This window comes from Brienomyrus brachyistius, chromosome 16 (genome assembly GCF_023856365.1).
Source record: "Brienomyrus brachyistius isolate T26 chromosome 16, BBRACH_0.4, whole genome shotgun sequence".
In the NCBI taxonomy this organism is placed as follows: domain Eukaryota; kingdom Metazoa; phylum Chordata; class Actinopteri; order Osteoglossiformes; family Mormyridae; genus Brienomyrus; species Brienomyrus brachyistius.
Window position 1 is genome coordinate 1,802,501 of NC_064548.1, and position 20,746 is coordinate 1,823,246.

The following is a 20,746-nucleotide window of genomic DNA, read 5'->3' on the forward strand; positions in this document are numbered from 1 at the left end:
TAAATTGCTAATAGGAGCTTTTGGGAAATGCACCATGGCTTGATCATAGCTGTGATTCTGGGACTCTGCAACATCACAACCGAAGCTTTCACGTTGCTTAGAACCAGGAAGAAGTACTTCTGGTCTTTATTCAAAATCTATAATAGAGCCCTGATTTTAATGCATGATAAACTGATATAAACAGTACTGTGTCATTCTGTATCTCATTTTGAAAATATATGAATATACCACCCAGCCCTCAGGTCCATCTAGCTGAATACTGCATTGTCTTAATCAGCGGGTCGAATACTGCCCCCTGTGGCATGGAGCACTTCCGTTTGGACAACAGCAGATAAGGGAACACAACACATTTAAATATTAAATGAGCTTGATTTTTTTTTTACATTATTTTTTACATTATTTTTGTGCATCTTAATGTTTTTTTTCATTTTATTAATATTTTTTGCATTGTGTTAATATTGACATGCATTGGGCTTTCAGGGTCACCAGACAACATGGCCCAAGCTAACAACAAAATTATCCATTGTTTTTTTCATAACGTTGTCTTGCACAATTATTTGCGCTTTGTTTAGTGGGATTTTCCCCTAAAAACTACTTCCACCTCTAAAAACTGGAAAGATTGAAAATCAATGTGCTACTAATTGTTGTTCAAAACCTAAAATATTTCCAGATTATCACCCTCTTATCTTTTGTTCTTAAGATCCTCCTACTTCAAAGGGTATGCACATGATGTCACAGCAGGTGGAAATCACTGCACTCACATCCACTGTGTGGCAAAAATATTTGCGTAGCAGCATTAGCGTTCAAATTCAATGCTGCCAAAAACACATTTAAAATGGGAAAGAGCTGTCGTCCGATGGATAATACAAATCAATTTTATAAGTGTCAGAATTCGCTGGTAATGCGGGTAAGCGGCACGGGCAGACAAGTGGGCAGGAAGCAGGCAAGGAACAGGCAGGCAGGCGGAATACGGGGAAAACGGGGGTTTATTAAGGGGAAGGTCGTTGTAACAGCTAGGAAACATAAACTAACGTTAACTAACATCAATGACGGACAAAAACTAAGGCAAGACATGGGCTGAAATAGACAAGACTGGGCGAAAATAATCGGACACAGCTGGGCAAGATCAGGGAAGTACACACGAGGATCGGACGAGCCGGGCATGACAATAAGGAAAAGGAGCTGTATTTTTACAGACTACTAAAGACTAATTAGGTATGTATCGGTCGTGGATCGGTCACATATGACCAATACCTGATCTGTCTAATTGGTATTTATCAGTGCCGATACCGATCTGAAAATCAAATTCAAATTTTTATTTGTCACATACACAGTCATACACAGTACGATATGCAGTGAAATACTTAGACAACTGCTCGTGACCGAAAGATAAAAGACTGTGAATAGGATAAGAAATAAATATGAAAATTAAAATATAAGGTAAATTTAACTAGGAAATAATAAAATAAAGTATAAAAATTGAAGTTAAAAATAAAATAACTACACACCATATAGAAAAATATATGAAGAATATATGAAGAAATAGTGCTGTGCAAATATGCTTAAAAAGTGATTTATTTAAAGTGACTTTGTGATAGTGATTTGAGTGATTTGATGACCACGAAGTGTAGTTGTGCAGTGGCCACTAGTGTAAACGAATGTCCAGAATGTCCAGAGTGCGTGTAAAAACCCATATGTGTGGGTCAGTACTGTGTGGTGGTGTGGTTAAGAGACCGTATCGCCTGCGGGAAGAAGCTCCTCCTCAGTCTCTCTGTGTTCGAATCAATGGTATCGAATCAATGCGCCTCTAGTTTCTTACCTCCTCAGGGAGTCGGTCCTAGTTATGAGTGGCAAATAGCTGAATGCCATTTGGCTTTGCTTTCTATTCACATTTGGCACTATTAGTTGACCGGTTCCTAATGATCTTAGCCAGCTATTAGGTTCTTAGTCAGTCAGGTCTGAGACCATGGGGTTGATACAGCTTACATTGCATTTTTGAGTCATTAAACAGCTTCACATTTAAAGTGTACTTGCATTAGAATTATTTTACGGTGCTTTTCCACCTCACCAGGTACTGTACTTTTGCTACTTTCCCTTTTCTATTGACTTCCGGTCAAGTACGAGTACCAAAAGTTTCACTACCAAGTGCCAAACCAGCTGTGGTGCTTCTTTGGTACATAATTGCTGGGTTCTGTGATGTGAGTGGACGATGCGGTGTGTAAACTCAAAGTAATTCTATTAGGTAGGCGGGTGCTAGACCTTTAAGTGCCTTACATGTAATAAGGAGAACTCTGAAGTCAGTCCTGAACCTAACAGGAAACCAGTGCAGGGAAGAAATAACAGGGGTTATGTTTTCAAACTTCCTTCTTCTGTTGACAATTGGAGCTGCTGAATTTTAAATTTGCTGCGAGGTGTTTAATGTGCAATGTGTGCTCCAAGATAACACAGCATTACAGTAGTCTGACCTACGGTATACAAAGGCATGTATCAATTTTTCAGTGTCTTGAATAGTAAGGAATCATCATAGACTGGCAAAGTTACATTGTTGTAGGAAGCATGCATTCGATACTGCATCCAATTGTGATTTGAATGAGAGATTTAGGGAAAAGTTCAACCCCTTGGATTGGAATGTGGAGATTACAGAATTCCTATCAGCAGATTTGCCTCCAAACAAAAGAACCTGGGTCTTCTGAGTTTTTAGTGATAAAGAGTTTTCAGTCATCCAGGCCTTTACATCGTTAAAGCAATTAGCTAAAGTGACAGTTGATGCAGTGTTATTAGGTGTAACTGAAATGTATATTTGGGTGTCATTTGCATTGACATTATGTTTTCTCATTAGGTTATCTAATGCCAGTATTTAGAGAGAAACGATAAAGAGCCAAGAAGTGATCCCTTTGGTACTCCATATTTGACTGGTGATATAAATGATGGAATACAGTTATTCGGCACTTAAACATATTGATATGGATTTGTTTAAACTACTTCAACACCATTCCACAAAACCCAACATCAAATGTATGTCTTTTTGATAGAGTAAAATGGTCAACCACGTAAATGGCTGCATTGAGAGCCAAAAGTAGTAGCACAGTCGTGTTTTCAGCGTCTATTCCTATTGTTATGTCATTTATGACTGGAGTAGTGACTATTCTCCAGAACTTTGGACAAAAAAAAATGGTACATTAGAGACAGATCTGCAATTGCTGAGCTCCTTTGGATCCAAAGTTTTTTCAGTAGTAATCTGATTACTGCTGCTTTAAATTAGTAAGGCACATCACCTGAGGACAGGGATATATTCACTATGGCAGTTATAGGTCTTGTCAGAACTCCCAGGGATTCTTTAAGAAGTTGAGTGGGGATTGGGTCCAGTGGACAAGTGGGCATTTTGGTTTGGGTTACTGTTCACTGATCTGTTCAAAAGCATTAAGGGTGTGTGTGTGTTCTGTTTGCATCAGATTTGTTTGTGAGCGATTCGAACATATCTGAAGTCTAATGTGTGTAATGTTATCATTAAAGAAGTACATAAAATGTTCACTACCAATCAGTGTTAAGTTTGACAGCAATTTTTTATTTAGTTTGTCATAGTCTTTTGATTAAAGTATAATTTAGTTTCAATCATAATTTAGTCATCCAAATTATTTTAGTTTTAGTTTAGTTTTAGTTGGCTATCATAAGATTACAGTTGACTAAAACTACAGTTGATGTAGTTGACTAAAATTAAAAGTGCAAAGTATAATGTTTAAAGTTTTCCGTTGATTTCTGAAAGTCATTATGTTCACCAAGATGAAGTGAAACCAATGTTAAGGAATGGTATAAAGGTCTGACTGTGCAGTACACAAATACACAGATTTCACTCTTATTTGAAACACAAACATGTGTTTATTTACCCGGAAATACTGTAAAATCAGTAGTGCCATTAGTGCAAAAATAAAATCTCTTCAAAGAAAAAGTGCATAGGCTATAATGCCACCAGACTTGCTCTCTCTGAATATTAAAAGAAAAATATAAAAATAAATTTGTAATATTTTTATTTGCTATTGTTCGCTGTTAAATGTTTCACCTGAATGTTCAAAGAAGAAGACCAATAATGGTATCAGGGATTTATACCCATTAGACATTACGATCTTCCGGACCTTTGCTTCAAGAATTTTTCTCTAACTGGACCTCTTGAAATTTTAGTTGAATACCCCTGTATGCGAACTACATTAAGTCTGATTGTATGTCGTCTCTGGCAAACATTTTCATCTCGTTTTTATTCGTTCACGAAAGTGTCAATACACTTCGTCATAGTCTTAGGCCTCGCGAAATCATTTTTATTTAGTTATCGTCTCGTTTTAGTCTGAAAATAAAGGTCGTTGATGATAACTATAGCTAAATATTTTCGTTAAATTAACACTGCTACCAATATTACTTGGTAGCAGAGGTTCAGCCTTATTTATTAGATGAGCTAATTGTCTTGAAAAGGTAGTGAGGTTTATTCCTATTGTGATCAATAAGGTTAAAGTAATAGGTCTGAATGCGCCCTATAAAGGGCTTTTTTGTATTGTTGCAAGCTGTTGCCATGCCAACTTGAACACTTCTAAACCAGTAGATATTAATTTGCAACACTGCTGTTTGTAAGAGTGTGTGTGATCATTAACATGGAGAAAATCTGGAGGTTTTGATAACTTTATTTTTAACAACTTCATCCAGAACCTGACTAACCGTTCTACTGAAGTCATGTCTGCCTTCATTGACATCTGTGCTAGACATGAAGTTCACATTTCTTACTGTATTAATAAATCGTAGGGAATTGATATAATTTAGGTGATGTGTCATCATCATCTTCTCCACCATAGTCAAAGAGAGGGGCTGAATCACAAAGGTCCAGAGTCTAGGAGGGACAGGAAATTTTTTCTGAAAGCATCAGTCTCTATGTCCACATGTATATTAAAATCACTAAATATTATAATGTTATCTAAGTTAATAGCCACTTTGTTTCTGTACAAAACTAAACATTTCAAGTGAGGTTTCAATCAGAGGAATATTGTCTGTGGGTCTGATCTATGCAAATTCCAAAACATCCTTGATAAATCACTTCCTACACAATTTGTTTTTCCTGAATTTGCATGAAACATTAATGATGCGCACTTTGACAATGTTTCCATGTGAATGATTCGCGACAGTCTGATATTTAAACCAACTTCCCTAGCAGATTCACACTAATTTTTTGGTGTTGTAGGGAAAAGGATGCATTGCTGTTTATAACACAGTGCCCTATTCTGCAGAAACACATGTTCTGACAGAAATCATATGTCAAATGCCATTTTAGGGATATAAACATGACATATCATAGCGAGTTTAGTCAGGAGCACATTATCAGCTTATGACTAATATATGGAAGACCAAAAGGCCCAGTAATATTGCGTGTTACATGCTCTGAAATGTGCGTTTGATTGCATATGCTTTAATGAGGCTATACTTTGCAGTATGAAAACCTAAAGACGCATTGTCTCATGATATATACCCCAATGGCATTCTTTGTGCTCAATGTTTCTGTAAAGCAACTATTTCTGACCCGTCATTGTGAAGACATTCACAGTTCACTTGATCCAATCACAAGCTCGATCCCACCCCTCTCAAAGTAACAGAGCGCACCATTATCATGAAAAGTGGCATTATGAAATAAAAAGCTGGTTCAGAAAACCATCATTGGGAAGTATATCACTGTGAAAAGTTTAACTTTATTGTGAAATATAACTCAAGTTAAAGTAATCATATTTGCATTATGTAAAATCAAATGTAAAGATTTTGCGTAGTCAAACCTTATTGTGAAATACCATTTATTGAATCATTTAGAAATAAAAGGACACATTTAATTATTGAAATATTCATTTATAAATATTCAGTTAACTATTGAAATATTAATTTCCAGATTTATTAATTTATTTTGGTTTTTATGGTGTTCCATACATATTCCGTGTGTGACAAAGTAATTATTAAATTGATAAAGTATGACGCTGATACCTACACTATATTAAGGTACAATGTTTTACTACAAATGGACATTCTGGTAAACTCAGTTCTACACAGGTCCTATCATAGACCACACTACATTTGGTTCACACAGTGTGGTAAATACACACACATTCTCTCTGGGAATATGTTTTTCCTCTGGCCTAAATGCCAGTGTTCGTGAAATGTTACCTTAGATGACCAATCACCCGCACAAATATGCTGCATGCTTATTAGCTCACAGATGCTGAGATTTGTTGTTTGGCTATTGGAATTTGGCACCAAAAGTTGGATAGGATCCTCCGATAGGATTGAAGCATTTCGGTCGGTACCAGGAAAGTTCAGTACTCAGCCCTAAATGTGGGATAATGAACCAAACGTTAATTTTAAGGGAAGTCACATTTCACAAATAGTTTGTCTCAGCAGACAGTTTACAGTACAGAGTACTGGTCAGTTGCGTGTCGGACATTAAACTACAAAAAGTACAGCCACACTGTCATCAGGGCACTGTTGTCAGCTCCTCAGCAAGAAAAGTAGCTATTAGTTGTCCTAAAAGTCACTAGAAGTTGCTAAATGATGGCATCACCTCATTTGCATGTAATTGTAATGGACGCTGTAGGAGAGAGGAATAATATCATGGAAGAGACAAAAAGTGGTAAAAAACACCCTAAAAAAGTTTAGAACTACAAATGTTTTTTTATATATATACATATATATCACAATTCCAACCCTCCTCCTTCATCCGGCAAAAGTGACCCTCAAAGAGACACTCTGGCGGAATACATACTCACAGGCTGTCCTGGCTCACAGAAAGAGTGGGTCAGAATCATTTTGGTCAAGGTTCTCTATGTTAGGTTCAGCAAATGAGGGAGCTGACTTAAATGAGTAAGCAGTTGATGTGGCAAAAAGTTGTACACAACAGCACTGACTATAGATCTAGCATCTCCTCTCTCCAACTCAACAAGTCCCAGAAATGTTGACACAATTGTCACACTCACTAAAGTACCTCATCACAATCCCCAGGTACTTAGAAACACTTACATCTGTGGACTCATTAAGGAAGAGACTGAAATGATGCTCATCCACATCTACAACCAACTTTTTTAGAAAGTGTGGTGCTAGAACACCATTAATCACTTTGTCCTGTGCATTTTGAAGTGGGTAGCAGCAGTGGAGTCTGAGAAAGCAGCTCTACATGCTTCTCTAATGTGATCACATGCCAGCATAGAACAGTGTTCAGCGATAGCTAATGCCATGGTGGCCTCTGCCGTTTTTGCAGAATCAGTTTTTTTAACCATTGATGGCACACACAGTGGACAAGGTGAGTAAGTGACTGAGACTGTGTGATTTAAGTCGGTAATATATTTTAGTGCAGTGATTTATTTTAGACGTAAAAAATTTTGAATTTGCTTCCCGCCCTTACTAAGGTAGAGCAGGATCAGCGAGTGGCGGATTTGTGATTCGCGCATGCGCGATTCATTTGCAGTCTGGACGCGAAGGGGTGAACATCTCCTGCTCTGACTGCAGCTGGGCGGGGCTGGTACGCAAGGACTGTCCGCCTGCGAGTGCTTTGGGACGGGATAGGAGCCCACGGTAGCACCCAATGCTCGGTGAGAGTAAGAACGATACGTGCTTTCACATCAGAGTCTCCAGAAGTCTCCAGCAACACCAGAAAAAGTTGCTAGATTTGTCGCTAGTCGCTTTTTTGAAAACGAGTCGCTTGAGGGGTCTAAAAACTCACTAAATATAGCGACAAAGTCGCTAAGTTGGCAACACTGCATCAGGGCTCCAGAATGTGAACAAAGTGATCACATGTGCAACCTTTTATTCAGAGTGTTCGATTTAAAATTTCACTTGGTTGTATCTGTGCCAGTGTATGATAATCATGAGGATGTCTTACTCCTGCCCAAGTACTGAGTTACTGAATTGTGATTCTGAGTTTTTCTTCTTTCTCTCTGGTTCAGTGTCTTTTTTTCTGAATTGGTCTCACTTTCACCCAGGAGTACGCACATATTTTTTATTTTTTAAAATGTTAAAAACTTATCAGGTCTCACATATCAGTAATGAGAAACAAAAAGTTGTGTAGGCACTCTGATGAGCAAACTTTTACATTTTTTCTGGAGAGATGAAAAAAGTCTTACCTGATACCCATCTTGAGTGTCACAGCCAGTAGTGTCCCTCCTTCAAAATTCCTTGATTGTGCAAGTTCCTTGTGAACTTAAACAATGATTGAATTTTTTTGCGGTGGATGAGAAAATTCATCTTGGACAAATTTCCTTTCCCTAATATTTTCACTTCTTTTATCGATGAATGGCAAATACCACATGTTTATTTATTGTAACTGTTAGTAGTTTTACTTGCACTGAAGCTTTTTCCTTTTTATTTATTTTAAACATGTAAGATAGCCCATGATAAGATGTTTATAACACTATCCTTCTCATTTTGATAGCATGTACTTTTTCATCAAAATGCTTCATGCCACCTCCTAAATCTGATTTCGCGAAGAATCACCCACATGTGTTTCGGATATTACGGCAATCAGGTGCAGAGTTTATAATTAGTTTCAGAATTCCAGCAGTACAGTTCAGTATGATAATGTTATTAAAATGATGTTATTACTTTGCACATATCTTGGATAAAACAAGTACGTTTTGTTAACCAATAATGCACATGTCAGGTTGCGAATGGACGGGCAAGCAGGAAGCGGGGAAGGATGAGGCAGGTAGGCAGGATTACGGGAAAATTAGGGTTTATTTAGGGAATGGGAGGACAAAGCTGACGGCGACAAACTAACATTAACTAACGTCAACTAACATCAATGATAAGTCTGGGGATGACGGACTCAGACGCGGACTAAATACAAGTAAGACAAGCCAAAAATAACAGGAAACAGCTGGGCATGATCAGGGAAGCACACGTGGATGATCGGGGGTGTGGCACACACGAGGATCGGACAAGCTGGGCGTGACAGCACAATTTATTCAAAATATTTTATTAGATTATGACTTAAGTTTCCATACATACATTTAAATGCTGACATTATTAAATTACAATATTTCACGGCATAAATATGGCACAAGAAAATAATTATTAACAGTACATATTAGCTATAGTCTGATGTCTCACAATAATAACACATACAGTAGAGTAGCACTATATTTACACACATATGTACAACGGTATTGTTCAGGTTTGAGACGGATTCTATTATTTTAACAGAAATGATGTATTGGGGGTTTGGGAAGACGGATTCTGTCGTTTTAATGGAAATGACATAGGGGCTTGAGAGTGGCTGGGGCCTGACAGAGGACGTGCGCTTTCAGGCCCCTTCTGCAGCCAGACCCTTCTCACATATACGGACACTGATTATTAAATGCTTTTTAAAAGTCCTGACTGTAAAGCGAAACTGTGGTGTTATAAAGGAAGTGGTCTTTAGCTGAATTTTAAAAAAAATAAAAAAAGAAAGAGGAGGGGGCTAGTGGCGAGGGAGAGCCAAAGAAAGGTCACGAGACAGACACAAGTGATGATAAGAGTTAGGTTGTTAAAGCTAATGTTAAGATTTAAACAATTTGCAAGAACAGTAATTTACCCCCTTCACATTCGAGCATTTTACATTCACAGTTTCGGTTCTTCGTGAGCTGGCCGTGAACAATTAAACGGGAATGTTTGGGGCTTGCCGAATGATCGCAGAAAATCAGCCAAAAACAATATTGAAAATGGTTTGGATTACATAAAATCATATAGTCTATAAATATTAGTAATCCATAATATTTGTTTGTGTGAGTGCATACTAAAAAACTTGGCTTGCTTCTTTGTACCGTGAATTGGCCTCACTCACGTAGCTGTCTCAGTAATCGTGGAGTACAGCGTTTTTCTCAGTAACTTTTCATTGCTGTTAATTTTTCATTTTTAATAATGAGTCAAAAACGTAGTGCTCCCAGAGCGTGCAGTAGTAACTTTGTACATACAGAGGCATAATTTAGTTTGACATCAGATGCACGCACACACACACACACATGCTCCCCTCATGGAGACACTATGCCCACCAGGTAGCCACACTGCTGCACATGTTGGATGGGTACCTAGATTAGATTTTCCACTTTGAGAAGCACATCTCTCTTACCCATATGCGCACAACTACTGCTGAGAGGCTGATGTCACAATTCCCCTTTGGTTACCAAAGATACCATCAGGGTAAAGCGATTGAGACATGGGCATTTCTGTAAGAATAGAGAGCATAGATTCAGACTGAGAATGTCCTAGATGCCTGGCTGTTATTCAGGTGCAGCACAGAATGTGTCCCTTCTGGAACATTCCGGGGATATACAGGGCCCTCGTGGGCAGTTTTGGCATCTGGTATTTGGTGAGAGAGGAATACTATAGACTGTTTTGACATCACTTCTTATGCTTTTCTGTATGCCTTGTGGGAGCTTTGTGTTCAAGAAGAGTGACAGTTGATGTGCTTTTCATTGTTCTTGTGACAGACGCTGCTGTACATTCTTCATTCTCAAGGGGCAGGAGGAACTGGAAATCAAATAAAAAAAAAAAAAAAAAAAACAAGCAAACCATAGTGTTTCTGTGACAGCAAGTTTGTTCTGTCAAGCTCATGCTGGGGAAAGTAAAGCAGTTGTTTATGGCCTCTTGGCTCTGTTCTTTACAAGCACTTAGGTGGACAAGCAGGATGCCTCAGCATTCCCAGCATGCATCTGAAGAGTATAAAATTTAACAGTAACTGTCTGATTGCCTCACTGCTTTCCATCTGACCCAGTCTTGGCAAGTTCAGGTCCAGTTTATGACAAGCATGCTTGATATGGATTAGGATGTATTGCAGACTTATATTTATAAGGAAATGCACAAATATTTAAAAGCTTCTGGATTGTGCAAAAGCTGATTTTTGTATTGATGATGTCATTAAACACTGTTGTATTGTCAGATTGAGATGAGGCCTGTCGATTTTAGCGCTAGCGCCTGTAACAGGTCTGGATGCTGTTCAGCTGATTAGTTACTTCAAAATTAATCTAAATGATTAATTTTCCTCCAGAAAATCAAATAGACCTTTTATTTTGAGTTAATTCTATTTTTGCAACAGCAAACTGTATGTCATTGCAGGCTTTAGATAATGGATGCCGGTTTTTCAGTACTATATGGACATTATTTTCACCCACAATTCAATAAGTAAATTATTAGTATGCCTAAAATATTAATAAGATGTGTTTTGTGATGCCCAAAAGTTAGTAATCTGTATACATTTGGCAATATGCTTATTGAATTCACACCATATGTAAAAGTTTTGGTAAGTCATGGAAACGATAAGCACTGCAGTCAAGCATGGGACAGCTCAGCAACCACAACATCTTTTAAAAGAGGGAGATTGTGGATGAACAACGTCAAAAGGTTATTGTTTGGTAATACTTTTTACTGATTAATGTCTGACATTTTTTTTTGTTAGTATAGTTTTCTTTTTTATTTCTGTTCACAAATTATTTTCTTTTATTTAGTGTCTGTTTTCAGTTTTAGTTTACAATAATAACACTGGTCCCAACAAGCCCAATGCGCAGGAACATACATTGGCACTGTCAAGCTAGATTTTGGCCTGAACATTTGCTCAAAAACTTATTCAGTGGCGATTCTAAAGTATTATAGCAGGCAGACAACTTTATGGCTTTTAATAATGAGCTCTAAAATAATGAGCTTTAAAAGCTCTCCATGCTAGTGGTAATTTAATAAACATGAACAGACAACACTTACAGTGGTTTAGTGGTCCAGAATAGCACCTGTGTGCTTTCTCTTCAGGTGTTTGTGCATAGCACTAGTGCCCCTATAGTATGCCATTGAACTTTGCACAGTGTAAAACCACCTTTTGTTTTGTGATAATTTGAACTACTCCCATAACTACGTAGTGATAGTAAAGGAAAACATTTGTTATAATGAAACATTTTAGAAATCATAATGGTAATTTCATTTAAATAATAAAAAGAAAACTGCATTGATTTAAAATATTGATGTTGATGCATTTTTAGCGTTGACGTCATGGACGATGTCCACTGATCGTGGCAGCCTTAATCTGAACTTATTGCATTTTCTGAATGCATTTGCTTAATTGAGAAATGGATGGATGGATGGATTGATTGATTTCACTTACTTGCTCCCACCATCTGCAGGCCAGCTTCGAGGCCTTGTTCCGATCTTTCGCCAGTGATGTCACGTTCCAGTTCTTCAGGAGTTTCCGGCGTGTGCAGATCAGCTTCAGCAATGCACTATTGGCAGCTCAGGTCCGTGCTAAGCTCCACAAGACTGAATTCAATGGGAAGGAGATCCGGCTCTATTTTGCCCAGGTAACATTTGGCACCCCCTGAAGCTCCTGGACTTTTCCGGTCTTTCTAAACGGCAACACACTGAACACTGAAGCTCACCTTAAGCTATATCAGGGCTGATCCACAGAGTAGAAAAAAGATTAGCAGTATCCCTACTTCTGCAGGAATTTTCCAAGAGCACCAAAGGGTACCATTTCTTATATAACCAAGTGGCTCATGGGATACCATAGAAATCCCTACACACTACTGATTCCTGCACTTTGTGAAGAACACATTTTGAAAATTGTACTGCAGCCATTTTCTATTGTATTTATTTTGTAATGTAGTATGTTTATAAGTGAACCCCACAGTTCTATGTAGTTAGGCTGCAGAATCAACTGCATCAAATAACTCAAATACATAGGCACACTGTATGCTAGCAAGAAATCAACAAATTGTTTGAAAAAATGACCAAAACAGTGCATACTGCAAAATTAGGTAAAATGCACACAAGGGAGAAAGAATAAGTATAACATGAGCTACATAAAGCACATGAGCCATCTAAGTAGGCTTGAGCAGTATCTAATTTTGCTACCATAATACCGCCCAAGCCTACCAATCTCTAACCAAGAGATTTTAAAATGCAAATAATAGAATACACAACAGAAAATGGAAAGAAGCGCTGAAGACAGACATAGGTATTTGATCAGTAAGGATTGGATGGCAGTCAACTTCGGAAAACTGTGCTACAGTGAAACATTAACAGCAGCTGTCGGGAAGCTGTGCATCACCAGACAGTGAGAGGATGGCTTTACCCCTTGTGTTTTACATTTCTCCCAGTAACTGTTTCTAGCTCCTCCTAGTGCTCAGGCAACATGCCATGATAGTATGTATTTTTAAATGTTTATTTCGTTCTTTTTTTAAATACCTACATATATTATCTATGCACAGCAAGCAGGGTGGAATAAAGAGTGGAGGGGGCTAGATGTGGCCACCAGCCACCCATATCTGACTTACAGTATGACCATGTTCCTTTCAGGTAACACAAAGCTGTGTTTAAATACACTCAGTGACAAAAGTTAAGCACCCAGATGGAGTTGTGGAAATTAAGTGAATCGGTATTTGATGAAAAGTCATGTGACTGTTTCACAATGATTGTACATACTGCTGGTCCCATGTCAATACGGTGTGCCACTGCCCCAGGCCTGGATACATGCAGTGATACAGTGCAGAAGGGAGTTGTACAGCTATTGTATCATCTCCTTTGGCAAGTTAGTCCACAGCTGTTATAACTGGCCCTCAAGATCCTGCAGATTGACACTGAGTTGACATCCAAAGTCCTCCCTCACGTGTTCAATTTGGGAAAGATTGGGGGACCTGGCTGGCCACGGGAGGACCTCAACATGACACAGGCAATCCATAGACACACGTTCCATGTGTAGACGGGTGTTTTCTTGTTGAAAGACTGAACCAGGATGCTGTATCAGGAGGGGTAAGATATACAGATGGAGGATGTCACTGACGTAGCGCTGTGCCGTCAGGATCCCCCAAATCACTACCAGAGATGACCTGAAGTCATACCCTGTGGCTCCTCACACCATGAAGCCAGGAGTAACGCCAGTGTGTCTCTCCACAACATTGGCAGAATTTGTCCTCACCTCTCGGCGCCGCCATACACGCATGTGACGGTCATCCATGGTAATGCAGAACCGAAATTCATCATTGAACATAGTACGACGCCTCTCCTCATTTCTCCATACCTCCTAGTTACGGCACCACTCCAAACGCAGTCGTCTCTGCGCTGGTGTTAATGGAAGCTTAAGCATGGGAGGGTGAACCTGTAGTCTGGCTAATGCCAGTCGTTGAGACACGGTGCGCGATGACATGGGGTGTTGTAGAGAGTCCAAAGCCAGTGTATGGATGGCAGGCACAGATGTCTTGGGGTTCTGTAATGCTTGCCACACAATATGATGATCCTTCCTTGGTGTGGTCTGTCTTGGGCGACCAGAACCTTCACAATGTGTGTGGGTACCCTCATGTGCCCATTGGTTCCAACATCTGGTGATTGCATGCCCCACATGCCGGGCAATTACACAATACGAGCACCTGGCCTCATGCAAACCCACAATGGGACCCTTGTCAAACTCTGGCAAGTGCTGGTAATGCTGTCTAATGCATCTACAAGGCATCCTCTGTGTCTGGTAACTAGACGTGCCAGCTCGAAATCGAATCATTTGCATATTCATTGCTGGTCTGTACTAAATTACATCCAAATTGGACTATTACGTCTGTGTGCTTAACTTTTTTTGTCACTGAGTATACAGTTGCAAGAAAAAGTATGTGAACCCTTTGGAATTGTACAGATTTCTGCACAGATAGGTCATAAAATGTGATCTGATCTTCATCTAAGTCACAACAATAGACAATCACAGTCTACTTAAACTAACACCACACAAATAATGATATGTTTTCATGTTTTTATTGAACACACCATGTAAACATTCACAGTGCAGGTGGAAAAAGTATGTGAACCTCTAGACTAATGACATCTCCAAGAGCTAATTGGAGTCAGGAGTGAGCCAACTGGAGTCCAATCAATGAGATGAGATTGGAGGTGTTGGTTAAGGCTGCCCTGCCCTATAAAAAACACACCAGTTTTTGAGTTTGCTTTGCTCAATAAGTATTTCCTGATGTGAACGATGCCTCGCACAAAAGAGCTCTCAGAAGACCTACGATTAAGAATTGTTGACTTGCATAAAGCTGGAAAGGGTTATAAAATTATCTCCAAACGCCTTGATGTTCATCAGTCCACGGTACGACAAATTGTCTATAAATGCAGAAAGCTCAGCACTGTTGCTACTCTCCCTAGGAGTGGCCGTCCTGTAAAGATGACTGCAAGAGCACAGCGCAGAATGCTCAATGAGGTGAAGAAGAATCCTAGAGTGTCAGCTAAAGACTTACAAAAATCCCTGGCTTGTGCTAACATCACTGTTTGCGAATCTACGATACGTAAAACGCTAAACAAGCATGGAGTTCATGGGAGGACACCACGGAGGAAGCCACTGCTGTCCCAAAAAAACATTGCCGCACGTTTAAAGTTTGCAAAAGAGCACCTGGATGTTCCACAGCACTACTGGCTAAATATTCTGTGGACAGATGAAACCAAAGTGGAGTTGTTTGGAAGACCCACACAACACTATGTGTTTAGAAAAAGAGGCACAGCACACCAACATCAAAACCTCATCCCCACTGTGAAGTATGGTGGAGGGGGCATCATGGTTTGGGGCTGCTTTGCTGCATCAGGGTCTGGACAGATTGCTATCATCGAAGGAAAATTGAACTCCCAGGTTTATCAAGATATTTTGCAGGAGAACTTAAGGCTGTCTGTCCACCAGCTGAAGCTCAACAGAAGATGGGTGATGCAGGGGGTTCATTAGTTTCAAGAGAAGGAGGCTACCACCTTGAAAGTAGGTGGCTACCATTGTTCAGGGAAACTCGACACGCAAACTCCGAGACATGAGACGTAAACCAATTTCAGGGGGTTGTAGGGGTCCTTCTGAGGAAATTTTGAAATGTAGACCCTTTAATAGTCCCTTTTCAGGCATCTTAGAGGCCTCATTCCACCAAATTTTACTGACACAAACTCTGGGTTATTTTTCATCATACAGTAGTAGTACTAAGTAGTAGTAGCAGTCTGTTACTGAGGACACCAAATGTATCTCATTCTCAGATTATGTTGATTAATGATTAATGTACTGGTCAGTTGCAGTGCTCAATTATCAAGTAATGGTTTCATCAACAAGAGGTCCAGTGTCTAAAATAAGACTTTTAACCATTAATTTTATTTTTTAAAATGATTGGTTAACATAAAGGAAATTATGTCTATGACTTCATTTATTTCACACCCTATTAGACATGTTAAAGGAACCTACAACTGTCTGAATGTAGCTTCTTCATTTAGTAAATTCAGTTCTCCTAAATCAAAATAATTCCATAATCCTCACATCATGCCCATGAAATACTAGTACTCATGAAAAAAACAACCACTCCAAGTTACCAACTAAAAGTCTCTTTCAAAATACAATGCCTCTGAGCCAAACTGATGTAGGTTCCCAATCCTTAGACACTATGAAATAGTGATATCTCAAAGTTTTTAGACAGAAGCATTTTGTGTCAAATAAGAAAGACTGAATTTACCAAGAAAGACTGAATTTTCACGCATGGTATAAAAACTGTCAGAATGGGTTAACTTAGAACACGTGTTCATTTTTGTAAACAGGCTCGGCTGATCGGGACGTCATCGCTGTACATTATATGGCTAGTAATAGTAGCTAGCCTACACACACAACTAGATCAGCGAGTTCAGATGCTCCAGCGTTTTGTCGTTTTTTTGTCAGAATATTTCACTTTGGAAATAAGCTGTCGGCCTTAGCTTTCAAACAAAATCAGTGTCATGCAATATCTCCCCATATTTTTCACCAATTTTCGGCCGATGTTGGCTCGAACGAACGAAGATATCGATCGTCTGCTACTGGTCTGATTCATGTGCATCTGTACTGTGTGAATAAGTTGACGAGTCGAGTCGTATGTCAATGCAATGCATGCGGCAAACGAAGCGACGACACCGGGTTGAAATAGTATAGTGTCACGCCATGCTGGTCTCACTTCATTAACTATTAAACTCACCTTCAGTTCATTCAGTCCTGGGCAATTTCGCGCTCGGTTGCAGCCACTGGTCAAGAAGGCTGCTTCACTTTCTAGATGCTATTTTGTCCACTTGCCTCAATCAGCCAATCAAAAAGCGCAGAATAAAACTTTGCCAAAAATAGCCAATCAAAGCGAAGATAAGAATTACGAAAGCCAAGCTAAGACGAAGATGGCTGCGCCTAGACAGAACACGGAAATTTCTGCAAAATAAATCTTTTATTGTGGCACCGAGTGCTGATCGTTTGATTCTGGGAACAGAGTTTTTTTTTTTTCAACAACTGAAAGTAGCCGGCGATGTACTTACCCACAGGCGGCGAAATATCGCCGGGTGCCGGCTTCAAATGAACCCCCAGGTGATGCAACAGGACAACGACCCAAAGCATTGGAGTAAATCAACAACAGAATGGCTTAAACAGAAGAAAATACGCCTTCTGGAGTGGCCCAGTCAGAGTCCTGACCTCAACCCGATTGAGATGCTGTGGCATGACCTCAAGAAAGCGATTCACACCAGACAACCCAAGAATATTGCTGAACTGAAACAGTTCTGTAAAGAGGAATGGTCAAGAATTACTCCTGACCGTTGTGCAGGTCTGATCTGCAACTACAGGAAACGTTTGGTTGAAGTTATTGCTGCCAAAGGAGGTTCAACCAGGTATTAAATCCAAAGGTTCACATACTTTTTCCACCTGCACTGTGAATGTTTATATGGTGTGTTCAATAAAAACATGAAAACATATCATTATTTGTGTGGTGTTAGTTTAAGTAGACTGTGATTGTCTATTGTTGTGACTTAGATGAAGATCAGATCACATTTTATGACCTATCTGTGCAGAAATCTGTACAATTCCAAAGGGTTCACATACTTTTTCTTGCAACTGTATATTCCACCTGAGTTATGTGTACATATGAAATCCATATTCTTGCTGGTGTTATGGAATGGTGAAGGGGGGGGGCTGATGTCAGATTTAAATAATTTAAATCTCTTCCTCTCTTTCCCACAAAGTCTGTACACATTGGGGGTCCCCGCCTGGAGCCCCCCAAGCCAGATAAGCAATTCCTCATTTCCCCTCCTGCATCGCCGCCTGTGGGCTGGGAACAGGTACAGGATGCCACACCTGTCCTCAACTATGACCTGCTGTGTGCCATCTCCAAGCTCGGCCCCGGTATGTGAGTATGCATACAAGCAGCATTGAAGCACCACCTCACCTATGCACTTACAGTACTAACAGTGCATCTGCTCCTTACAGGAGAGAAATATGAGCTGCATACAGGCACACCCACAACACCCAGTGTGGTGGTGCATGTCTGCGAGAGTGACCAGGACGGATCTGGGGCCGAAGATGACGAGAGGGGCCCGCGTGTTCGGCCCAGAATTGTCCAGACCCGACGGCCAGACTATGCCCCCCCACTACATTGAGGGCACGCTGCACTGTTGTCTCTGCCAGCGGGGAGGTGGGGGGCATGTAGGCATGCAGTTTCTCAGTACTGCCGCCACTAGAGGATGTCCGAGCTTAAAGGTCCAGCTAAGACAGAAATGTCAATATCTCATCTTCACTGGGGTTTATTTGTCCTGAATCCCAAAGAGGCAAAAAGGTGGATGGGTTTTATTTTTCATTTTTTCTTTTCTCTTTCAGCTTTTGCATGTCTGCTGTAGGAATATGATGGACTGTACATGGGCATAGTTTGTGCCAGTCGAAGGTCCAGCCCCAAATTTTGTGCATGGAGGAAACCTTGGTGTTTGCAGGCTTGGATACTTTTGACACGGGACAAAAAGACTGTGCATCAGCCTGGTGTTTCAGCATTACATGCAGTTTTTCCCTCTTCACTTGGCTCAGGCTGTGTTGCTCTGTGTATGTAATTGAGTATATGTGTGTGTGTGTAGCATCCAGGGATTAGAGGAGGTTAGACCATTTTAATTAAAACAAAAAAAAAGATTTTTAAATACTTATAGCATTAGCATTGATTTGAATCTTCAGTCTTCATTGAAAGCTATGCTAGAAGGTTTATTCCCAAAGGGCTCCATTGTTTTTCCAGACTCAGTCTCACATTCAGCCAGAGGGGCTGTTCTCTCTGTGTATTGGCAGTTTGACAGTGTAGCCCGACTGTAGGGCATTACAGTGGGATGCTTGAGCATTTCATGTGCCAAGGCCCTTGTGCTTCTCTCAGACTGTTACATGATCATGCCGTTTGTTTCCAGCTTCACTCTACACTGCCCCCCTTCATTCTGCTGTTAGCTGGCAGCAAGCCGCTGTGTTCTCAGGCACAGAGATATCAGTGAGCACGTGCCACATTGCCCTCTGCTGTGTGGATGAGGTGCTTGCTCTTAATGGTCTTTGTGATATGACTCTTATGCACAACCAGGAAAAGTGAGCAGTTTGTCTACACGGTGAATACTGAAGTGGGGGCAGAATTTCCCCCTGTGATCAATAAAATTCAATTTAATTCTGCCCTGCCCTGCCCTGAATCTGTGATCTTTGACCTATTTTTAATATCTTCTATTGTGGGTCTTTTGTCTGCTTGTCTTTTCTATGTAAATTGCCTTGAAAACCTATGGAAGTAGGTTAGGTTGGGTAATTCCAGCAGCTTTCATAATCGTAGTTCATAGTATTTTGTTGCCCTTAAATTAAAAGCTCTCCAACATCCCTAGTTCATTACTATGAAAACTAAGTGTTTTTGAAAAGAAGGCATCTGAAACGTACCACTGATGCTGATTGTCCAACCAAATGTTACAGTGTAGCGGGTAGAATGGCCATCTAGCACCATTAGGAGCATAAATGCTGCTGTACCCTTGAGTTATGTGCTCCAGTACCTCACTGCATGAGTTGAAATGCTTTAGATAAAAGCAGTTCATAAGCAATTAAATTGTGGTCAAGTAGTCTCATGTTATGGCAGAGTATAGAGATATGATACTACGAGCCCTTGGAGTTTTGCTGTGAATGGTCCTCCAAGGAGAGCGTTCCTGTGTATCTGAGATGTCTGCTGTGCCGCCATCTTCTAGTATCTGATCCGGAATTTTGTGGGCCTTGGGGTTTTTTTTTAAACCACTTTGGCACTCTGCTGTTGAGTATTGAGTCCATATCAATCTGTTACCCCTATTTCAATGTGTGTTTCATTTCTGACTGCTCTGAGCTGTGTATTAAAAAGACATTCACGTAAAGTTGTATGTATCCTTGTGTTTACCTTACCTGACATCAGACTATTTTAAACCATCACTATTTGTTTTATGTGTGGATATAGATTAACTCAGGAGCTAAAGTGCAGTCGGTGGTTTTAATGTAATGGTTTTAAAATATCACATGGTGAATATCCTTGTAGTATTAGATTCAACAGCTGATTATTTTGCAGAGTAAGTGCAGTAGAGGCACCGGAAGATTTTAATGGAAGCCTTACAAAATCGTTCTTAAAATTTCATCCATGCCCTCAACATTCCAAGCACATGGTTGGGTTCTGGCTGAAGGACTTTGGAAGGTGACTATGTTCCTTCCTACTGTGACTAAATAAATGATGTTGGCCTTTGTGCACCCCCCCCCCATCAACGTGGCCATTGTGAGCATGAGCTTATACTCACTCTTGCCAAATCCAGTCTGTTCACACCACTGCCCGTATCTGATCCTTAGACAGGGATTAGACTGTCAGCACTACTCCGTATAGTAGCTCCTCCATTTCGTCATAGGAATCACTTATATGTGACCTATGAGAGACAAAGCACCAAAACATCTCGCAGACCATCTTTAACTCATTTAAGAATGAGTCCA

General features: G+C 40.0%; 1 protein-coding gene across 1 annotated transcript in view; it reads left to right on the plus strand.

Moving 5' to 3' along the window:
- LOC125709971 (calcipressin-1-like) overlaps positions 1–20,148 on the plus strand; it is a 22,548-nt gene extending 2,400 nt beyond the window's left edge. The window contains exons 2-4 of the mRNA XM_048979070.1: positions 12,153–12,326; positions 17,995–18,154; positions 18,239–20,148. Coding sequence (XP_048835027.1) covers positions 12,153–12,326; positions 17,995–18,154; positions 18,239–18,408 — 504 coding nt within the window. The 3' untranslated portion in view covers positions 18,409–20,148. The remainder of the gene's footprint in view (positions 1–12,152; positions 12,327–17,994; positions 18,155–18,238) is intronic.
- The last annotated feature ends 598 nt before the right edge of the window (positions 20,149–20,746 follow it).